Source organism: Sinocyclocheilus anshuiensis, unplaced genomic scaffold (assembly GCF_001515605.1).
Source record: "Sinocyclocheilus anshuiensis isolate Anshui unplaced genomic scaffold, SAMN03320099.WGS_v1.1 scaffold1823, whole genome shotgun sequence".
Classification (NCBI taxonomy): domain Eukaryota; kingdom Metazoa; phylum Chordata; class Actinopteri; order Cypriniformes; family Cyprinidae; genus Sinocyclocheilus; species Sinocyclocheilus anshuiensis.
This window is the reverse complement of record NW_015549711.1, coordinates 252,042-272,888: the sequence shown is the minus strand read 5'-3', so window position 1 is coordinate 272,888 and position 20,847 is coordinate 252,042. Positions and strand designations below refer to the sequence as shown.

Below are 20,847 nucleotides of genomic sequence, written 5' to 3'. Positions count from 1 at the left end.
GCTGTTGACATGAAATTTTCACCAGATGTTGATAACATCCCAAGTAATCCATACATGCAAAGAAAACAAAACAAATAAGTTCAGAAATGAAGGTATGTGTAATAAAATGGAATGACCCAGGGAAAAAGTATTGAACTACTGAAATGTATTTAATACTTCGTACAAAATCCTTTGTTGGTAATGACAGCTTCAAGACGCCTCCTGTAGGAGAAACTAGTCACATGTATTGCTCAGGTGTGATTTTGGCCCATTCTTCCACAGAGTCTTCAAATCTTGAAGGTTCCGTGGGCTTCTATGAATTATGCTAATTCTATGAATTCTGATCTTTAGTTCTTATTTTCTATTGGATTCAAGTCAGGTGATTGGCTGGGCTATTCTAGCAGCTTTATTTTCTTTCTCTGAAACCAATCGAGAGTTTCCTTGGCTGTGTTTGGGATAATTGGGTGTTGGGACTGAACCAGCTAATATTAATTTCCACTGACTAGGGGCAGGATTGCTTTCTAATTTTTGATAGATTTCAGCTGGTGTCTTAGCTTTCCCTTATCCCTTTCTTCATGTGTTCAATACTTTTTCTCTGTGTCATTCAATTTGATTATGCATAACTTAATTTCTGAATGTTTTCTTTGTAGGTATGGATTGCTTTGGTTGTTACCGACATCTGGTGAAAATGTCATGTCAACAGCACCTTTATAAATATATTTTCTGAGAAAAATGGTGACGCGTTCAATACTTATTTTACCCACTGTATGTACTTAATAAAATACCTTGCAATTGTTTTTTAGTATACCTAACTGGTATACTTAAAGTCTGCTAAATTGGAACAACAAATTTTGTACTTAATGCACTTTAATGGTGCAGAAGTAGTGCTGAAGTCCAACTATTTCTGAATGTTTTCTTTGTAGGTATGGATTGCTTTGGTTGTTACCGACATCTGGTGAAAATGTCATGTCAACAGCACCTTTATAAATATATTTTCTGAGAAAAATGGTGACGCGTTCAATACTTATTTTACCCACTGTATGTACTTAATAAAATACCTTGCAATTGTTTTTTAGTATACCTAACTGGTATACTTAAAGTCTGCTAAATTGGAACAACAAATTTTGTACTTAATGCACTTTAATGGTGCAGAAGTAGTGCTGAAGTCCAACTATAGATATACTGAAGTATATTTGATTGTGCTAAAGTGGAACTACTGCAAGTATACTTTAGGTAAAGACAGATATTATTCAAAGATCGTACAATCCTCCTTAATAGTGACATTATCATTATCATTGTGCACAAGTCTCGAGTGATACGTCAGTAAATATGGTAATAGATTTGAACTATACTTAGTATGAAATACATTTATTTTAAATATATTACTTTTTTACTAGGGTTAAATCAAGCCATAAACAGGAAGTTCCAGGGTGCTGCAAATTTGCGTGTGTGTTTGCGTGTTTGTGTGTATGTGTATATACAAACCAGCAAGTTGCTTTTGACATTAGTCATGGCAACCACATGAGCCACTGGCAGCTTATTAATATTGTGTCTGTCTGTTTAGACATTTGGATGCTTTGCACTGACAGAGCTGAGCCATGGCAGCAACACGAGAGCTATGAGGACAACAGCCAGATATGACCCCAGCACTCAGGTACTCTAGTATACTCTACATGTCCTCTACTAATGCAAGTCTGAACACATTGCAATCATATCACAAGATTATACAAACATGGCCTTTCAAATCATAAAGAGACATGAACTGTTGATTCATTAATCTAGGTAAATAAATAAACATAAAAATAAAGTTAAAACAAAATAAGTTAACATTCACATAGAGTAATAAATACTATTGTTCATTGTTGATTCATGATAGCTGAAGTATTAGCAACCATACTAAATATTTCATATATGTTATCTGAATAATTCAAATCACAGTCTGTCAATGACTCGCTTATAGGTAAATCCTCCTTGTACCACACATAGCCATCTGTCATTATAAAAGCTTTCTTATTATGGTTTTTACTATTCCTTCCTTCTGTTTAATTATTTTAGATGGTCCTAGCTAATTTATGTTGTTTTGAAATCCGCAGGAGTTTGTGATTAACTCTCCAGACTTTGAAGCAGCCAAGTTCTGGGTGGGGAACTTGGGAAAGACGGCCACTCATTCAGTCGTATTTGCACAGCTCTACACCCCTGATGGGCAATGCCACGGCCTTCACTCTTTTATAGTCCAAGTATGTGTGAAAATACGTTTTTCAGTTAATTTGCTTGTCTTGTTAGAGCAGCTGTGAATAATTCATTTTAATGTAATTACATTTCTAGGTCAGAGATCCAAAGACCTTGCTGGCAATGCCAGGAGTGATGGTCGGGGATATGGGAAAGAAACTGGGTCAGAACGGACTGGATAACGGGTGAGTTTACTGCTAGACTGTGGACTGCCGAGCTGTTGTGATTACAGTATTTGGTCATTAGATGGCGATAAAAGAAAACCATAAAAGAATATATCCATCTGATATCTGTCTCACTTCATCTCCGTAATATATCTTTCTGTTCATATAAATGAAAATGCTAGTCTTCATACTTTTCATTGTAATCACTTAACAAAAAATTTTTTTGTAATGTCTAAAATGAATTCATGATTTTTTTTTTTGTCAGTTTTGCCGTATTCCACAATATGAGGATACCTCGGGAAAACTTGCTAAACAAAACAGGAGATGTTACGCCTGACGGACGCTACATTTCACCTTTTAAAGTAAGCAATATTATGTCACTGCCTAATAAACATTACATATAATGCCTGTTTTTATTGCATTAACACTGTGAAAATTATCTGTTTACAAAAAAGGTTATATACATACACATTAGTAATAGCAATAGAACAGCATTTATTAATCTTTGTTAATGTTCATTTTCTATATTTGTGACCCTGGACCACAAAACCAGTCATAAGTAGCATGGGTATATTTGTAGCAATAGCCAAAAATACATTGTATGGGTCAAAATTACCGATTTTTCTTTTATGCAAAACATCATTAGGATATTAAGTAAAGATCATGTTCCATGAAGATATTTTGTAAATTTCCTACTGTAAATATATCAAACCTTAATTTTTGATTAGTAACATGCATTGCTAAGAACTTAATTTGGACAGCTTTAAAGGTGATTTTCTCAATATTTAGATTTTTTTGCACCCTCAGATTCCAGATTTTCAAATAGTTGTATCTCGGCCAAATATTGTCCTATCTTAACAATCATCAATGGAAAGCTTATTTATTCAGCTTTCAGATGATGTATAAATCTCAATTTTAAAAAATTGACCATTATGACCATTATGGTTTTGTGGTCCAGGGTCACATTTATTAATACATTTTCAACATTAATGCACTAAAATGAATTAACAATGAACAGTAGTATATTTATAAATTTACATGAACCTAAATTAATTTTAAAAGGGATTGTTCGTTGTTAGTTCATGATACCTAATGCATTAGTTATGTTAATATTTAGAACCTAATTGTAACACCTTTAAAAAAATTTTTAAATATAGGATATGTGCAAAGCAACAGTATTTTCTTTGTTATTATGAACATAGTTAAAGTCCCCCTGTAGTCAAATATTTTATCCCTTAAAACTTATCTTTGATAATCAAAATGACATATTTAAATGTTTTTTCTTGTGAAAATAATTTTCTCATGCCTTAAAATAGCTTGAATGTAACTCAACACCCATGCCTCATTTACTATACACTGATCTATGAATATGCAAATTAGCCCCGCCTCCACTCACTCAAAGCAGCCAGCGCCTCCTGATCCACTGAACTGTAGTAACCGCAAAACAATGGCATACACGGATAATGACTGATAAAACTATGTTTTTACTAGCGGACAACTACAGTGAATACTGTAATATACTGTAAATAAAAATAGCCATTTGTGATTGTTAATTCGCGCCCACGAGCATACGCGTGTGAAGTGCAGACGCCGATGCGGGAGAGGTGGGTCTGACTCCGGGCTACTTTTACACTGTTGCCACGGGTTATAATGCAAGTTAGCGGTTCTAAATTCACATTAAACCACGGCCTCATGGGTTTTTTGGTCTAATTTATTTTTGGTTTTGTGCTGGTATTGGTATATTTTGCATGCTTGTGATAGGAATCGATCCCTTGACGTGATTGGTTATTGGTTTGTGACGTAGCAAACCTAGGGCTGTTTCAAACCACATTTCTGGGAGTGCCATTGGGAAACTACACTTTTAAGGAGAAAATACTCAGCAATGGTGTTGATTAATGGATTGGCACATGGTTTGTCTAAAAGCATATTAAAAACACCACATAGACAAATAAACAACATAAAAAACTTGATTTTCACTACAGGGGGACTTTAAAAATAGAGCTATTTTGGTGTGTATCTGTGTGGACATCTTGCAACGCTTTACTCCCTCTGCAGTAAGAGAAAGCAGTGGTGCAGCAGCTGTGCTGTGCTATGCAACATGTACGAGAAGGAATCCCTATGCTTTCATTTCAAACAAACAGGGAGTTTTCAATCACAGGGAAAGCCAGAACATCAGCCAGTATTACTGACAGAAAGACATAAAGGGGTTTTTCTGAAACCAAACAGAAGCGAGAAGTTGAAGATGAATCAATGAGATATAATTTGCCCTCCTTTTTCCTCACATTCTTTGTCTCTTTTTTTGTGGTTTGGTCTAGTCATCTCTGCCATGTGTTTTCAATTACTTTATCATGCTTCTTTCCATCCTGTCTTTTTCTAACCATAATTTGTTATGGTTCTTTATAGGACCCCAATAAGCGGTTTGGGGCATCTTTAGGGGCTCTGTCAGGAGGCAGGGTGGGCATTACAAGGATGGCACTGGTCAATCTGAAGCTTGGGGTGACTGTGGCTGTGCGATTCTCCGCCACACGCAGACAGTTCGGACCCAAAGAGGACGAGGAGATTCCAGTGCTGGAATATCAGCTACAGGTACAGAATACTGACACTCTCCAGTGGAAACATTTCATGACCGAAGAAAACAGTCTTTCGCTACATCAGGAAGACTCTAGATAAATCTTCCTTTTCTTCCTTAATTTACTTAAAAAAATGAAAAACTTCAAAAAAGAAAAATTGGAACTTTTAATTTAAATAAAAAATCATTTAAAATGTAATTGAAAAATAATTACATTTAAAATAATAGAATAATTAAAAATCTGTACTTTTTGTTTTGTTCAGTACTTTCTTGTGTAAATACACTGCAAGTGCATATACTGTACATAAGGTGCAACCAAAATAATAAAAAAAAAATGTATATGCTACATGGCCAAAAGTGTAACATTTAACATTGCATGGAACATTTAATAGGCCTTTACATCCACCAGCAGTGTTGGGGGTAACGCATTACAAGTAACGCGAGTTACGTAATCAGATTACTTTTTTCAAGTAACTAGTAAAGTAACGCATTACTTTTTAATTTACAAGAGAATATCTGAGTTACTTTTTCAAATAAGTAACGCAAGTTACGTTTTTTTCCAATTTATTGATTGACAGCTCTCCTGTCCCCATGTTGAGAGAAATCAGAAGATGTTACTGTAGTTCTAAAATAAATATGAATATGCATTAATTCATCTCACTCACAAAAATAACGCATTACTTTCCATAAAAAGTAACTAAGTAACGTAATTAGTTACTTTTTTATGGAGTAACGCAATATTGTAATGCATTACTTTTAAAAGTAACTTTCCCTAACACTGTCCACCAGTACATTTTTTGGAGAGTATTTTCTTCCACTTCTCAGTGTTCATTTTCAGGATATCACTGAAGGTTACTTATACTCTATACTAATTTTGTAGATCAAACATAAGTGTATGTGCACATTTTTTGAGCTGCTCGTTTTTTGACCCTTCTTGTTCATACGCACTATCCTCTGTTGCAGCAATGGCGTCTTATTCCGTTCCTGGCAGCGGTGTACGCACTGGAGCACTTCACCAGATCCTTCTGCATGAACTTTGTGGAATTTCAAATTGGACTGTTAATGAAGGACAAAAGCGACAGACAGGTAAACATCATACTAAAGATATGGTTTAGATATGCTGAATATACAAGCATCCATAAAATCTGAGATAATTATCCGAGATGAAACATTTTTTCACAAAAGCGTCTTGATCACTAAATTCTGAAAGTCAGGATCTTCTAGTCTTTGTTGATTACATATACTGTAGATTGTGTGTGTCACTTCTCAGGCTGAACTGGGCAGAGAGATCCATGCCATGTCGTGCGCTAGTAAACCTCTGGGGTCATGGACAGCCCAGCGAGGCATTCAGGAATGCCGAGAGGCTTGTGGAGGACATGGTTACCTCGCCAGTGAGGAATTTTTTAAATCCTCATAAACTAAATGTTTAATAGACGCAATCAACACCAAGTCTAATATCAAAAGAACTTCTTCCTCTATCTGTTAATCTTTTCGTGTTAAGTGAACCGGCTGGGAGATCTGCGCGATGACAACGACCCAAACTGCACATATGAGGGTGATAACAACGTCCTTCTGCAGCAGACCAGCAACTATCTGCTCAGCTGGCTTCAACACAAACAGCAAGGTCTGTACACACTAGAGTCAATTTGACCCACACTCAGTTTTCATTCTGCTTGAGATAGAGGTTAAACCGGTTTTTTATTTTTATTTTTATTTTGTCTACATATTTTTCATTTAGGGTCATGAATGTGCATGGACATTTTCGACACATAGATGTGTTTTAGAAAGGCTGTACAAATTTTGTTATGGCTTTTGTGACCCCCATTGGTTTCCATGCAATTTCAACAATTAAAAAAAAAAAAAAACAGAAAAACTTTATTGTAGCTCACTCAGACACTAAAATATAAAATACATTAGATCTTTTGAAAATTAAGGGTAATTTTCCCCAAAACTGAGGACTCGTCGTCTTAAAGATTCAAGGAAAATTCTCCGTTTCTTTTTTTATGTAGTCAAGTTTGACAATCACAGTCAATCTGCCAAAGGTTGTTTTTTGGTTGTTAGTTTGGATCTCAGTTACTAGACTGTTGCAGCACTTAAAAGAAGTGTGAGAAACTAATTTTACCCTCACAAGGTTTTGAGAACCAGACATTACAGAAAGACAGGAAGTACAAAAATAACAATAAATACTACTCACACTAAGTACAAATAATGTTTGATACTATTTGTACAGACTTGTAGTTATTTGCACCTCAGTGTGCAAATAGTCACTGCAAAAGTCATGACAAAAAAAAACATACTTTTTTGTTTTGTGTCTGTGCAGCTAATTTTGAACATAAAAATATGTGGGTCTAATAAAAATAGATGGGAATTATTACATTTCTCTTCATTTATATTTATACTCTCACATTATATTTATAGGATCTGACAAGCTACAATAGAGGTTTTCTGCTTTTACATGAATCTTTAGTGTTTTTCACATTGTCGATTTTTGGCTAAATTCAATGTGGGTCGATTTGACACACAACACAACAGTACCATGTCTTTGAACACAAGAGGAGGGTTTTAACATGTATTCTCCATTTTAGTTTTGTCAAGAATTATTAAATAGGAAGAAGTAATGATGACAGTGGTTTGTTAACCATGACATCCAGAGCATTCTTTGCATATTGGTTTTAGTGGTATGCAGAATATGAAGAATGCTTTTTGTGTCTGATATGATGTTTTTCTCCCTCAATCAAGGTAAAGGAAAGATTGAATCCCCTCTTGAGACTGTGAACTTTTTAGAGGACATGAAGAGCATTCTGCAGAGCAAGTTCACAGTTGGCTCAGTGGAAGAGTGCATGAACTCAGGCGGTACGCAACATTAACATTACATTCTCCATAACAGGGACACATATATGCACATTCTTCACAACGGCACACACCAGCCACATTACTCATCTAGCATTCACTTCACCTCAGTTACCTCTGTTCTCCTGGTGCTCTTCTTTTTCTTCTTTTAGACTCCAGACTCCATTCAAACTTTGTTTTGTGGATAATTTCAGCCTTGGGGTGAAATATGATATGATTTTTAAGTATGACTGTTGATTAATTAAAATATGGGCAACAATTTGCTTAAAACCTTTATGTATAATACATTATAAAGGGTTATTAAAGGGTATAATATTATAATTATTCATAATGTGTGTTGTAATACATTATATCTTGAGATTGTACAATGCATTATAAGGTGCATTACAAGGCATAATTAACGCATTAAAACTTCTTTTATAATGCATTATACATAAAGGCTTTAAGTAAAGTGTTACCAAAATATGTTTAAATATATTTTCACATTCTCCAGATTAATGTGGAATCACATAAAGATATATTAAATATTTTAGATTTTTAATATTTGTTTCATGGCATATTTTAATGGCTGTATCACTGATACCAATACTGATATTATATTTAGTCTTCAGTTTCTGGGGGAAAAAAAGGTATTTAGGTATTTAACATAACCTAAACTGCAATTTATCAGGTGTTTTTATTTAGCATTTATTAACAGTTACAAAAATGAAAAATATTGTAACAACTTTTGATGTGAAAGTGAAGTGAACTTACATTAATGCTAGCCAAAGGCAGTAACAAAGCTACTTCAGAAACTAAAAAAAATGCTGCATTAATTGCGTTAATTATTTTTAACATGTTAAACAGCAGTTATTAATAAATTGAAGAAATTAACACATTCATTTTTTTACCAGATCTATTTTAAAGAAATTTAAGATTAGAGTTCAAAGCGAGATTAGCATTAAAATGAGATTGTTATGACACCATTAAAGTATTTGCATCAGTTAATATTTCTGGCAATTAATTGCATAGCAAATTAGTATTGGTCTTTTCTCTTATCCATTTAACCATATAAAAACTGTAAGTATAGTGTTGCATTTATGTGTTGATTCTATCACTTTTTTAAGCTCTAATACAGAATTTAATTTGCACAAACCCAAACTTCAATCATTTTCTTTTGTAGCACTGGAATTTTCCTCAAAAAAAAGTTCTTCAGTTCTAGTTCATTCTAGTCTTCATTCTAGTTCAGTTCTGTTATTTAGCTATAGTGAAATTTTAGTTCCCTTTCATGGGAACTTCGAACTGCGTCCTCTAGGGGTCGCTATGGGGAACGCCTCGTCGTGACCCGTGTCTGAAGCATACATTGAAAAAACACCAACTCGTTGGCCGGCGACAGCCATGACGTCACTACCGGTGCGACTATAGTATAAATAGGCGCCGGGAGCTACACATCATTCTCTTCTTCATCTTCATTGACTGTTCTTTTTGAAGCGTGCATTCCAAGGAAAAAGTAAGAGCTATCTCTTTCATTATGGCGAGCACTAGCAGAGCATTTAGAAGGTGTGTGCGTCCGTGTCATCGCTATTTGACACCAGATGACACACATGATCTATGTGTTGTTTGTTTGGGCGAAGAGCACGCACGCGATGTCGTCGACGAGGCGTTCCCCATAGCGACCCCTAGAGGACGCAGTGTCTCGTTCCCTACTCAGGGAACCATGGTTACATAAGTAACCTGAGACGTTTTGTTTAATATAGTCATTATTCATTTACGCTCAAGAGGAAACCAAATAAACAAAATGAGCCTTGTGTCATTTTTATATCCCACTTTCATGGTTTTGGTTTTGTGTCATCCACGATGTTTGTGTGTACAGTTTTTTTTTTTCCTGAGCACATTATCTAACACATAAACTGTCGCACCTCCACCGCACACAGAGAGAATGTGAGAATCTGCGTCACGCTGTGTTTTTGTGTAGTTTACTGTGAAAATGCTCCTTGATGCTGCAGACTGCTCCAGTGGGAGAGTTTTACATCCTGAACCGAGCTGCACATCTGCTAAACATCTGCTCACTTTATTGACATCATTCCTCAGCTGGTGACTCAACTCATTGTTGCCTGGTTACAGGGGTCAGAGGATCCTCGTTTTAATTGGCCGAGGATAGGGAGTCGACTACTTGGCTTTTAACTGACTTTTGTCACCTATCGCATCATGTGACAAGTGCCCAGGGAGTTTTCAAACGCTAGACCGGTTTTAATATTGTTTTTCATCCCAGCTGTTTTGCATCAAAACTTTGAATGCTCTCATTCTTTACCTATAATAGTCCATGACTTGAATCAATCCGTTTCAAGCCAACTAAATCATGACACACTAAAGGAATAGTTCAACCAAACATTCTGTCATCATTTGCTCACCCTCATGTCCTTCCGAACCTGTAAGACTTTAATTGTAGCCTTGAGTTGTAGCCTTTATAGTATGTATATATATACATACAGATCCACGACCAATGCCAAGTGCACCATCAGTAACCAGTACCACCTACAGGCCACCATAAGAACAACATAAACACTGATAAACAACATCAATGCAGTCAAATCAAAACATTTAGCATTATATATAAAAAATAATTATCTGTAGAAAATAGAATGGAACAATTATCTCAGTTGTATATAAAAAAAAAAAATGTTTAAAATCTAGACATTCTACTAAAGCAGTACCCAGTATAAAGCATCATTCATATCCATTAACTAAAAAGACCTAACCCATTGCCAGCTATTTTAAAAATGTACAATACATTTACATCTATATTAGTGCTGTCAAACGATTAATCGTGATTAATCGCATCTAAAATAAAAGTTTTTGTTTACATAATATATGTGTGTATACTGTGTATATTATGTATATATAAATACACATACATACAGTATACATTTTGAAAATATTTCCATGTATATATTTGTGTGTGTATTTATATATACATAATAAATGTACACAGTACATACACTTATATTATGTAAACAAAAACTTTTATTTTGGATGCAATTAATTGTGATTAATCGTTTGACAGCACTAATATATATATTTAAATTATATTATAAATAAAAGTTTTTCTTTTTTTTTTCTTTTTTAAAGGGGCAAAATTGCCCGACTATTTGGATGTATTATTTTGACTAAACCCATGTCCTCACCTTGTAAATATCTTTACCCAAAATGTCTCAGTAACAGTCTAGAGACTATTTGATTCTAGCTCCAAACAGAAAAAAATATATATTCAAGAACTAACCAATGTCATTTTATACATCAGTACCAACATAAACATTTGCCTTCAAATACTTATCATACTCACTCATTTCTTCAGAACGTATTTGCTTGATTGAGTGTAATGAAGATATCTGAATAGAGTTTCAGTCTGTGTGGTCTTGTTTCACAACCTTTGTTTCATAATAAACTCATTTTCTTATTTAGAGAGGGTTGAGGGTTGCTTTCTGATTTATTAGTTCCTTTATAAGATGGGAAAGCAGTTTTGTTGTTTATAAATCTTAAGGGTGTTATGGATGTCTTGGTTTGTACTGATTAGGTTCAATTTCACAGCTTTATAGTCTTGGTCAGAAAGTTTGGATTTTGCAAAGTTCATCTGTTCATGCTGTTATAGCTTGAATGCACTTAAGTTCATCTCCCTATGGACTTGGAGTTCGGGTTACTTCCACGTCATGAGTTGAAGAAATACGTCCAAACCTCAACCATCCAAAACACGAGACCTCTTGTTCTTTAGTCACAGTCCCCACCCAGATACCTAATCCATGATTACATCTTTGTGTTCACCAAACCTCTGCAAAACAGACCTATTCCAACAATAAATCCAATATCTGTTCAATATTTGTTTAATCTTAAGTGACCTTTTTTGTGACCCTTTCCACATAATTGTGAAAATTGTTTGCCAGCTGCAGTCCATTGCACTTTATTCCGTTTGTTTTAACAGTCATGTTTAAACAAATATCCACTTATTTTGAAGCTGTTATATTATTCTTTTCAGACTCTTATTCAGTTTCATGCATCATCTGTCCATATTTTTAATGTCATTATATAATTTTATGTTGTGTCCTCAGTGCCTCTGGCAGCGTATAAGTGGCTGGTGTGTTTCTTGCTGGGTGAGAGCCAGAGGAAGCTGTTTCATGAGAAATCCTCTGTACTGGGAGACTTTGAGGCACGAAACAACAGCCAAGTATGTTTTAATCCTGACTTTCATAGCATGAGACCTTAAAATGCCATGTATCTTTGTTTACTGGCAGCTCAGAGGGAGGTGAGGTATGCTATAGGTTTGTAAAACACATTACCCTGCTACCTTATACTGTACCTCACACTGAGCGTGTTTACATGCATCATCTTATACTGATTATGGTTAACAGCCTCATGGAAACATATCTTTTTACGTGCCATAAATGGTTTAAGCAAAACACACACACACACACATTTTTACAGGTGTTTTACCCGTATTTCAAATTACGCATTGCATTGTGTAGTGTTTTAAGGCTGTAGGTAATGTCCGTAAATGGACTGGTAATTTTCTGCCAGGACATCGTGTGTGTGTGTGTGTGTATATGTGTGTTATGGTGTGTGTGTGTGTATATGTGTGTTATGGATTTTTTGTATATATACTGTACTACTGTTCAAAAGATTGGGGTATGATTTTTTTATTTCTGCCAGGACATCGTGTGTGTGTGTGTGTGTGTGTGTGTGTGTGTGTGTGTGTGTGTGTATATGTGTGTTATGGATTTTTTGTATATATACTGTACTACTGTTCAAAAGATTGGGGTATGATTTTTTTATGTCTTTAAAAGAAGTCTCTTATCCTCACCTGTGTTTATTTGATCAACATACTGTGAAATGGCTGCAATATAACAAAGAGTGAAAAATTGAAGGGGGTCTGAATACTTTCCGTACCCACTGTAGATATCCATTTAAGAATCATGTTTCACCATCTAGATGTGTTGTTATTCATGGGCGCATGAAATGTTGTTTTTGTTAATATTTTAGTATCAGGTTGAATTGTGAGGATAGCGCACCCTAGGTTTCTCATTAATACCTTCTGTACAGTGTTGTTCCATTTATGACTTATATCTAATATAAAACAGACCTCAGGTTCTTCAGCCATGTCTTAAACAATGAATAGACACTTGGCTCAGACATATCCCTTACTTAATATATATTCCATTGAGCTACAAATCTACATCACACTGGGCATTTCAAAGGGCCGCTGTCTGACCTCCACATCTTGAAGGATTTAAGGCCTTTTTGCCATATCAGATTCATTTAGACCCGTATATGCGCTCCGTAGGGTCAGAATCACATGCAGGATGTGTGAAAGCTACTCGCATCACGTTTCAATTTCAAATGATATGAAAGTATCACGGTTGGACCAAATCTGACCTCAGTAATGAAACACAGCAGTTACACCACATGCACATGCACATCCAGTGACCCAGAAAATTATTTGGACACTTGTACATTTTTAACAAATTTTATTTTAAAAAGTGTTCATTCCTTTAAAACAAATTCCATTTGGCTTGGTATTTTGTTTTGCCTAATGCCATGACATAGTTTTTATAAACGTGGCTCAAAAGTTTGGGGTCACTGTGGGTGTGTTATTTGTGAGTCTAGTCCAGCCAAAAACAAGCAGTCAGTTAAAGGCCATATGATATAATGAGTAGAGCTTGGACACTGTCCAGTGAGCGTCTCCACCTTGAGACGTGAGAGTGAGTTTAACTAGAGCACTTTGGTGACATGAACTAGAATAGAGAATGTGATCGAGCAGGTTACGGTATGGGACTGATTAAATTATCTTAAACCCTTCGGTGAGGACAAGAGAGACATTAATAAAACAGACCTTCTTCACACATAATACTGACCCAGCAACCACCAAACACAGAGAATCACTGTCTAGCAACCAGACACAAACACAAGCACATTGCTAAGCTTTTTTCGTTAAATTTTTCCCCCCTCTATAAACATCCCAATTAGTGTCTCGTCTGTGTGTCATGACTGTCATTGTGCTGTCATGACCTGGCTTGTGATTATGTGGGTCAAACTGTCTTCATTTGCTCCTTGACTCGGTAGATATATATGTTTGAGTTTGTGTCCTTGGATTCACTTTTTCTGTAACTTATCTCTCTCTCTCTCTGTAGGTGTATTATTGTCGCTCATTGGCAATTGCCTATATTGAGCACACAGTGCTGCAGCGTTTCCATGATCTGATTCAGGATGAACAGACTCCAGCTGCTCTCAGATCAGTGCTGGGGCGTCTATGTGCTCTCTATGGCCTGTGGACCCTCACCAACCACATGGCCATCCTGTATCAAGGTAAACCACTGTTCTCTGCAATGGTTTGTTTTTCCTTTCATGTCTGTTGGTGCTGGCTGTGTGACACAAATGACGTGTTAAGGCTTGAATAGACTATACAACTTTAAAAACTAGATTTTTTTGCCCTTATTTACAGTCTGGACAATTTGACACAATTCAGAGCCAGTCTGCAGATTTGAGTTGACATATTTCATAGAAAATCGCGTAGTGTATGATGGGCACAGATGTCCACTTTTTCCTCTGTAACTATTTGCAAAGTTTGTAGTGCATGTTAAACATCACGTAGTGTATTCTAGCCTTATGGCCACGTTCACACAGCAGCAGAATACGGTTGTCAGTCTTGTATTTGAGTCCTTAATACGGTTACGTTCACGGTAACGGAACAGGACTGGACTACTAATTGTCTGTCACGTCATACAGCACGAGAGAGCCGCTCTGCCACACAAACGCGCGTCTACCATGTGTTACGTGTTTTCGGTAACTTACAGTGACGGATAAATGAGCTGCGTGTCATCTGAATGTTTTAGATCCGTCAGTTTTCCACCGGAGCCGCTCCCGTCAGTTTTGTGTTCTGCGCGCGATTCAAATTCAAGTTTTCCTTTCTCTTTGGAGTGTTACAAGCTGTTTGTGCATAGATAAGATCCCTAAAGTTGCAAAGACTAAAGTCTCAAACCAAAGAGATATTCTTTATCAAAGTTAAGACTCTGCCACGCCCCCTAAAACGGCTCGTTCTAACACGCCCCCACATATCTACCTCACTATGTGGAAATATTTGCGTAATGCCGCCCAAATGTTCACGCAAAGAAAGAAGGCGTGGTTTTAGTAACCGCAGTTAGTGTTGAAGCAGCCATGTCAGGGTGTTCAAATGCGGAGTTTTGCGCATCGTGTGTGTGTGTGTGTGTGTGTGTGTGTGTGTGTGCGCGAGCGAGAGAGAGAGAGAGCGCGCGAGAGAGGGAGAAAGAGAGCCAGAGAGAGAGGGAGAGAGAGAGGGAGAGGGAGAGAGAGAGAGAGAGAGAGAGAGACGCACGGGATAGCTGGCCAATCAGAGCACACCTCGCTTTTCAGAAAAATAAGCTTTGTAAAAATCGACACGTTTCAGAAAGGCGGGACATAGAGGAGAAACAATAATGTACTGTATGTGGAAAATAATGTGTTTTTTTAACCTCAACGCATAAACACATTGGATTACACCAAATACACAAAATAATGTTCTTTTTAGCAACATCATATGACCCCTTTAAAAGCTGCTGTCGGTTAATGAAGATTTGACGAAAGAACTCACGGCTCGATTGGACTCTTGTCAGAAAGTGATAAGATATTCAGTTTTATGGACATCGCCATCTTTGATTTTACTTTGGTCACTGTCGCTATGGTTACTGGTAATGAATAAGGGCTTGACTCCCATTAAACGTTCATACAGACAGTATTCTAAACACAACTGTAAGCTGCTGTGTGAACGTGACATTTCGAGACTCACACCTGTAAAGAAAATGCGGTTGTCAATCCCAAAAACTGACAGTGTGAACATAGCCTTTATCAATTATCAAGGTAGTGAATGGCTACGTTCACACTGTCAGTTTATTTAATACTGTATCGCAGTACCGCAGAACACAGAACTGACGGGAGCAGCTCCGGGATCGGGGATCTAAAACTTTCAGATGACACACGGCTTATTTCTCAGTCACTGTAAGTTACTGAAAACACACATGAAAACACGTAACGTTAACACACGGTAGACGCGCGTTTGTGCGGCAGAGCAGCTCTCTCTCGTGCTGTATGACGTGACAGACCATTAGTAGTCCAGTCGTGTTCCGTTCCCACAGTGCGTGTGTTCCGCGTGTGTTCAGGTTATGAGTCCTGAATATTTACGGATGTGAGTTCGGTTACAGAATGCGGTTGTCACGGCCGTAAATACTATGTGTGAACGTAACCGTATTAAGACCTCAAAAACAGGACTGACAACCATATTCTGCTGCTGTGTGAACATGGCCAATAAGAAGAAGAAATGTTTGTTTAGCAGCCAGTCTGCATATTATAATGATTTCAGAAGGATCATGTGACATTGAAAGACTGGAATAATGGCTGCTAAAAAGTTATTTACAGGAATAAATTACATTTTAAAATATATTCAAATAGAAACCAGTTATTTTAAAATGAAATATTTCACAATATTACTGTTTTAACTATTTTTTAACAAATAAATGTAGCCTTGATTAGCATAAAATTTTCTTTCAAAACATTAAAAAAGGTTGTTTAAAATTAGTTAATGCAATGAAAAATACATTTGATACAATACTTATTCTTGATTATATTAGGTAATAAAAACACAACTGTTAGCTCATGTTAGTTCAACTCCATTAAATAATGCTAGCAGACACAACTTTTGATTTAACATTAACATTATCATTATCTAAGAATGCTTTAGAAGTATTTTTTTATTGTTAGTTGACATTAACTAATGTTGGTAACTAATTAATTTAATGGAACCTTATTATAAATTGTTACTAAAAATCACTTACACTTTATTTTGATACACTTACACTTTAGACATTCTACTAACTATAAGTAACCTTGCAACTACATGTCAACTAACTTTCATTAGAGTATTAGTATACTATAAAGTTAGGATTAGGGTTAGTAGAATCAGTTGATGTTCTTGCAGAGTTAGTAGAAAGCCTGTTGGGCGACCATCAAAATAAAGTGTTAGCAGATATTAAGCAGACAGTCTACTAACACTCTAATGGCAGGTAGTTGACATGGAGTTGCAAAGTTACTTAAAGTCAGCAGAATGCCTAAAGTGGACTGTCAAAATAAAGTGTTACAAAAATATCTTCTCGACCTCAAACATTTTAACAGCTTTTTGATTTTTCATTATGGTCTCTTTGTGTTTTTAGGAGGTTATTTTTCTGGTCGACAGCCGGTTGACTTCATCCACACAGCCATTCTCACTCTGTGTGGGCAGGTTAGTGTCGTTTTAGCTGTAGTTCAGTTACAGACACCCTCACTTATAAGTGCATGACGATGCAAACATCAGGAAGGCTTTGCAGGTGCCCTCTCATTCTCTCTGTCTAGCTGAAGGATGATGCTGTGGCGCTGGTTGATGTGATTGCTCCTCCTGACTTCATCCTGAACTCACCCATTGGCAAAGCAGATGGTGAGGTAAGAGAACGCATACACAGGCACACGAGGAAGAAGACTCGCCAATCCTCCACTGTGTCTGTGGAATCACTTATTGTAGACAAATGTCTCTGAAAGCTGCAGAAGTGATCATCTAATTTACAGTGACTCCAAAAAAGTATTTTCTTACCCGTTGTTTTTTCAGTGACTTTTAATCAAATGGTCGCAAGGTGATTTTTAGTGGATGATCTGTTTTGAAGTCAGTTCCTTTGAGTTCACACAGGCGTCTTAGCAAAGTAACCTCAAAACATTTTTTGTGTGTGCATGTGTTTTCATGTGTATTTAATGTTTAAACAGTTCTTTTAAATTTAAACATTTTTAATCATTGTGTTTTAACAAATAAATACAGCATTGGAGAGCATAAGAGACTTTTAAACATTAAAAACATTTAAAAAAATAATAATTATTCCAACATTTTGACCAGTGATGTGAGTGTGTATCCACATTTAAAGACATTTTAAAGCCACTGTTATGATTTTAGTCTTGTATATTCATGTAAGCGTACATAATTTTTTATTATATATTTTCAAAAGTACTGTTCACGTATTTAGGGCATCAATTATACCATCAAGTTGTACATGTTGGACAAATAAAAAGGTGTTTTCTAAACAGAATAATTTTTCCTGCTAGTCTATTAAATAAGTTGGCCTTTGAGACTGACAGCTAGTGATGATGCAATATTTACTGGTAAATATTACAGCTTAATGTGTCACATAAAGTCAACATCAGCTAATAAAATCAACAATTATTAGAACTTTGGGTGGTGGATTTATTTCCTCGTTTCACAAAACAGCAAGAAAAAAGCAGACAAGTTAATTAAAACAAACTAATTCCCAGCAACTGGAAAATCTGGAGGGTTTTTCCATTGTACTGCCCTTAAGGGTGTTTTAAATCCCTTTAGAAACATGATTCTGACTAGACATTATGGTTGCTGACTCATTCCTCCAGTCATATTCTCTCAGCACTTGTTTGGCAGGCCATACGTTTCTGAGTATGAGAAAAAACAGTTTTATTGAAACACTAGACAGTGCAGAGCAGAGCAGTCACACACACACACACACACACACATGCCCCACTGACACAGAGACCTTTATACGGATTCCCCTGCTGAGTGAGACACTTCATATTTACAGTTGGGGAGATGTTTACTGGAAATGAACTCTTCACTTTGGCCTTGAGTTCATTTTCTGACTCATGATCTGAGGTTCTGATAAAAGGGAAGACTTATTTATTAAAGCCGTCCACATGCTTGTTTTTTACTATTACAGGGTTTCTGTAGGTCTTAAAGGTCTGAATTCTCCCTTCCACAAATTAAGGCTTTCAAAAAAGTCTTAAATCAGAGCAGAAATTCATGAAGTCATGACATTAAATGTTGCATGCATGCATTAATGTCTTCCTCAGTATTTGTGTTTTTCAATACAAATATCTAAACATCCTTAACTCAAGATGCATTTGCTTGAGATGTAAATGAAGTCTGGAAAAATGTAACACAATTTTTGTTTTATATACGAACTTAATTTGTATCAAATCCACAGAAAACAAGAATTCTTATGTCATTTTGTTTCTCAAGTAAATGTGTCTTGATTTAAGGATGCTTAGATATTTGTATTAGAAAACAAGACAAAAAAACTGTAGAAAAACAGCACTTCAGTGTAATCATAAGTATGATAAAAGTTATTTCCATATTCTAGTAGTTGCGAGCAAAGGCATTCATAATTATTTTTGGTCAAATAAATTGAAAAGTAATGGAGATCAGTTGGAAGTTATGTTTTCAAACTTTGAAGTGTAGCTAATACAACTCATTGTGTGTTCTCTAGACATTTACATTAAGAGAATATGTTCTGTATTATGTTCCCTTCAGCTTTTTCCTTGAATTTTCTTTACTTGGCTTTTAAAAAAGTATTAGTCAAAGACATTTTCCTTCATCAAACCTGCAGAAATCCTGGTTTTAGTGGAATTGTAGAGGTGTTACTGATAGCAAGGCACATGACCTGACCTTATATTGGTCCAGCAGTGCAAGTGTTTTTTGTAAATAAGGACTTTGTGATTCAGTATCTGTCTGTTCATGTGTTTCAGCTCTACAAAAACCTGTGGTCTACAGTCATGCAGGGTAAGAGCGTCCTGGAACGGCCATCTTGGTGGGCCGAGTTTTGTTCTGACAAACCTGCAGTTGGATCTCTCCGAGCCAAACTGTAACTCTTCACGCTGGAAAACTGTTAGGGAAACAGGATCATTGCAAACATTCATCTGTTTGTCCTGAAAGCCAATAAGTTTTATAATGATATTATAATACAGTCATATGGTTGTCATTAATAATTTGAGTTTATCAATTGAAAGATAGTAACCGCTTATGGAATATGACAGGGAGGTTAGAAAAGTCCAAGAAGAATCTCAGCCATGTTGATCTTAGTGTAAAATTATAAACCGATTCACTAAAATGTACTAATATCAGAATAAAGGAATATTTGTGATGTACTGTAAACAATAACAAGAGCTCTTATTATAGCACTTCCTAATTCATTGTGCCATGATAAACTCATTTGTTTGGTTTGACTGATAAATGTTGCTATGTTGAAAGCTTCTATTGTTTGAATGCACAAACAACTAAATCATAACAAAACCCTTAACAATAACAGTGTTCAGATGCTAACTAATTGTACAAATAATGCACATGTTGATAACTGCTTTCATATAGATCTACTTGGGAGTGCACATGTATGATTGGTTATTTTACATAATGTTAGTTTGATTATGTAATGTTGAATGATTTTGAGCACAAACGCTTGTATGTATGGTTAATACATGATATTTAATATGTAAGAATGTAATTATAATCTTGACTTTTTATCAAAATAAATATTTTTAAATACCTTGTACTGAATTCTTTTCATTTACGCATGAATGCAGTGCAATTGTATGTTATATGATATATTATCCCATGTTGAAGCATGAGACAGTCTTAGACATCTTGAATATCAGATTATACTGCATTAAACTGTGGAAACTCAGTTAATAACTGAGATGGCTGATTCAGAGACGATTTCCACCATTTAAAGATGGCTGGGCCGTGCATCAGATCCAGTACACTCAAAACAGCTGTTATTGTCATTTCATGCTTTTGGGACACGTTGGCCATGGTGTAAACAGGTGCAGGTGGGAATACTTAACTCTGTCTACGTTGAATGCATGTGACCTGATGCAATGCAGCCAAACTATAAGAGCCCATTTGAAATAAAAAGTCTTCTACACTACAAAGCAATATTTTAAATGAGGACTTTAAGTGCCATGCAAAGTTTTACTGGGTTTATTTCTGCCTCTGACCATGCTGCTTAATCTTAAAGGGGTCATATGATGCGATTTCAAATTTTCCTTTTGGTTCTGTCTTTCAGCATTTGCGTGTGTTCCGATGAGCAGGAGAAATGGTTCTATCCCACACAATTATTCGCTAATATAGTCTATTTTTCCACTTAGAAGCTTATTTTATGCACTGAATTTCTTGATAAATAAGTAAAATTAATGGTTAAAAAAATGCACTAATCGATATTT

At 35.9% G+C, this 20,847-nt stretch overlaps 1 protein-coding gene across 1 annotated transcript in view; it reads left to right on the top strand.

Moving 5' to 3' along the window:
• The window catches only part of acox3 (acyl-CoA oxidase 3, pristanoyl), a 23,889-nt gene extending 3,730 nt beyond the window's left edge, over window positions 1-20,159 (top strand). The window contains exons 4-17 of the mRNA XM_016450111.1: window positions 1,544-1,633; window positions 2,073-2,216; window positions 2,305-2,393; window positions 2,638-2,734; window positions 4,776-4,958; window positions 5,905-6,027; window positions 6,212-6,332; window positions 6,443-6,565; window positions 7,681-7,794; window positions 11,874-11,989; window positions 13,950-14,124; window positions 17,019-17,086; window positions 17,197-17,283; window positions 19,378-20,159. Of these exons, the coding sequence (XP_016305597.1) occupies window positions 1,544-1,633; window positions 2,073-2,216; window positions 2,305-2,393; window positions 2,638-2,734; window positions 4,776-4,958; window positions 5,905-6,027; window positions 6,212-6,332; window positions 6,443-6,565; window positions 7,681-7,794; window positions 11,874-11,989; window positions 13,950-14,124; window positions 17,019-17,086; window positions 17,197-17,283; window positions 19,378-19,497 (1,650 nt within the window). The 3' untranslated portion in view covers window positions 19,498-20,159. The remainder of the gene's footprint in view (window positions 1-1,543; window positions 1,634-2,072; window positions 2,217-2,304; window positions 2,394-2,637; window positions 2,735-4,775; window positions 4,959-5,904; window positions 6,028-6,211; window positions 6,333-6,442; window positions 6,566-7,680; window positions 7,795-11,873; window positions 11,990-13,949; window positions 14,125-17,018; window positions 17,087-17,196; window positions 17,284-19,377) is intronic.
• Window positions 20,160-20,847: the final 688 nt, after the last annotated feature.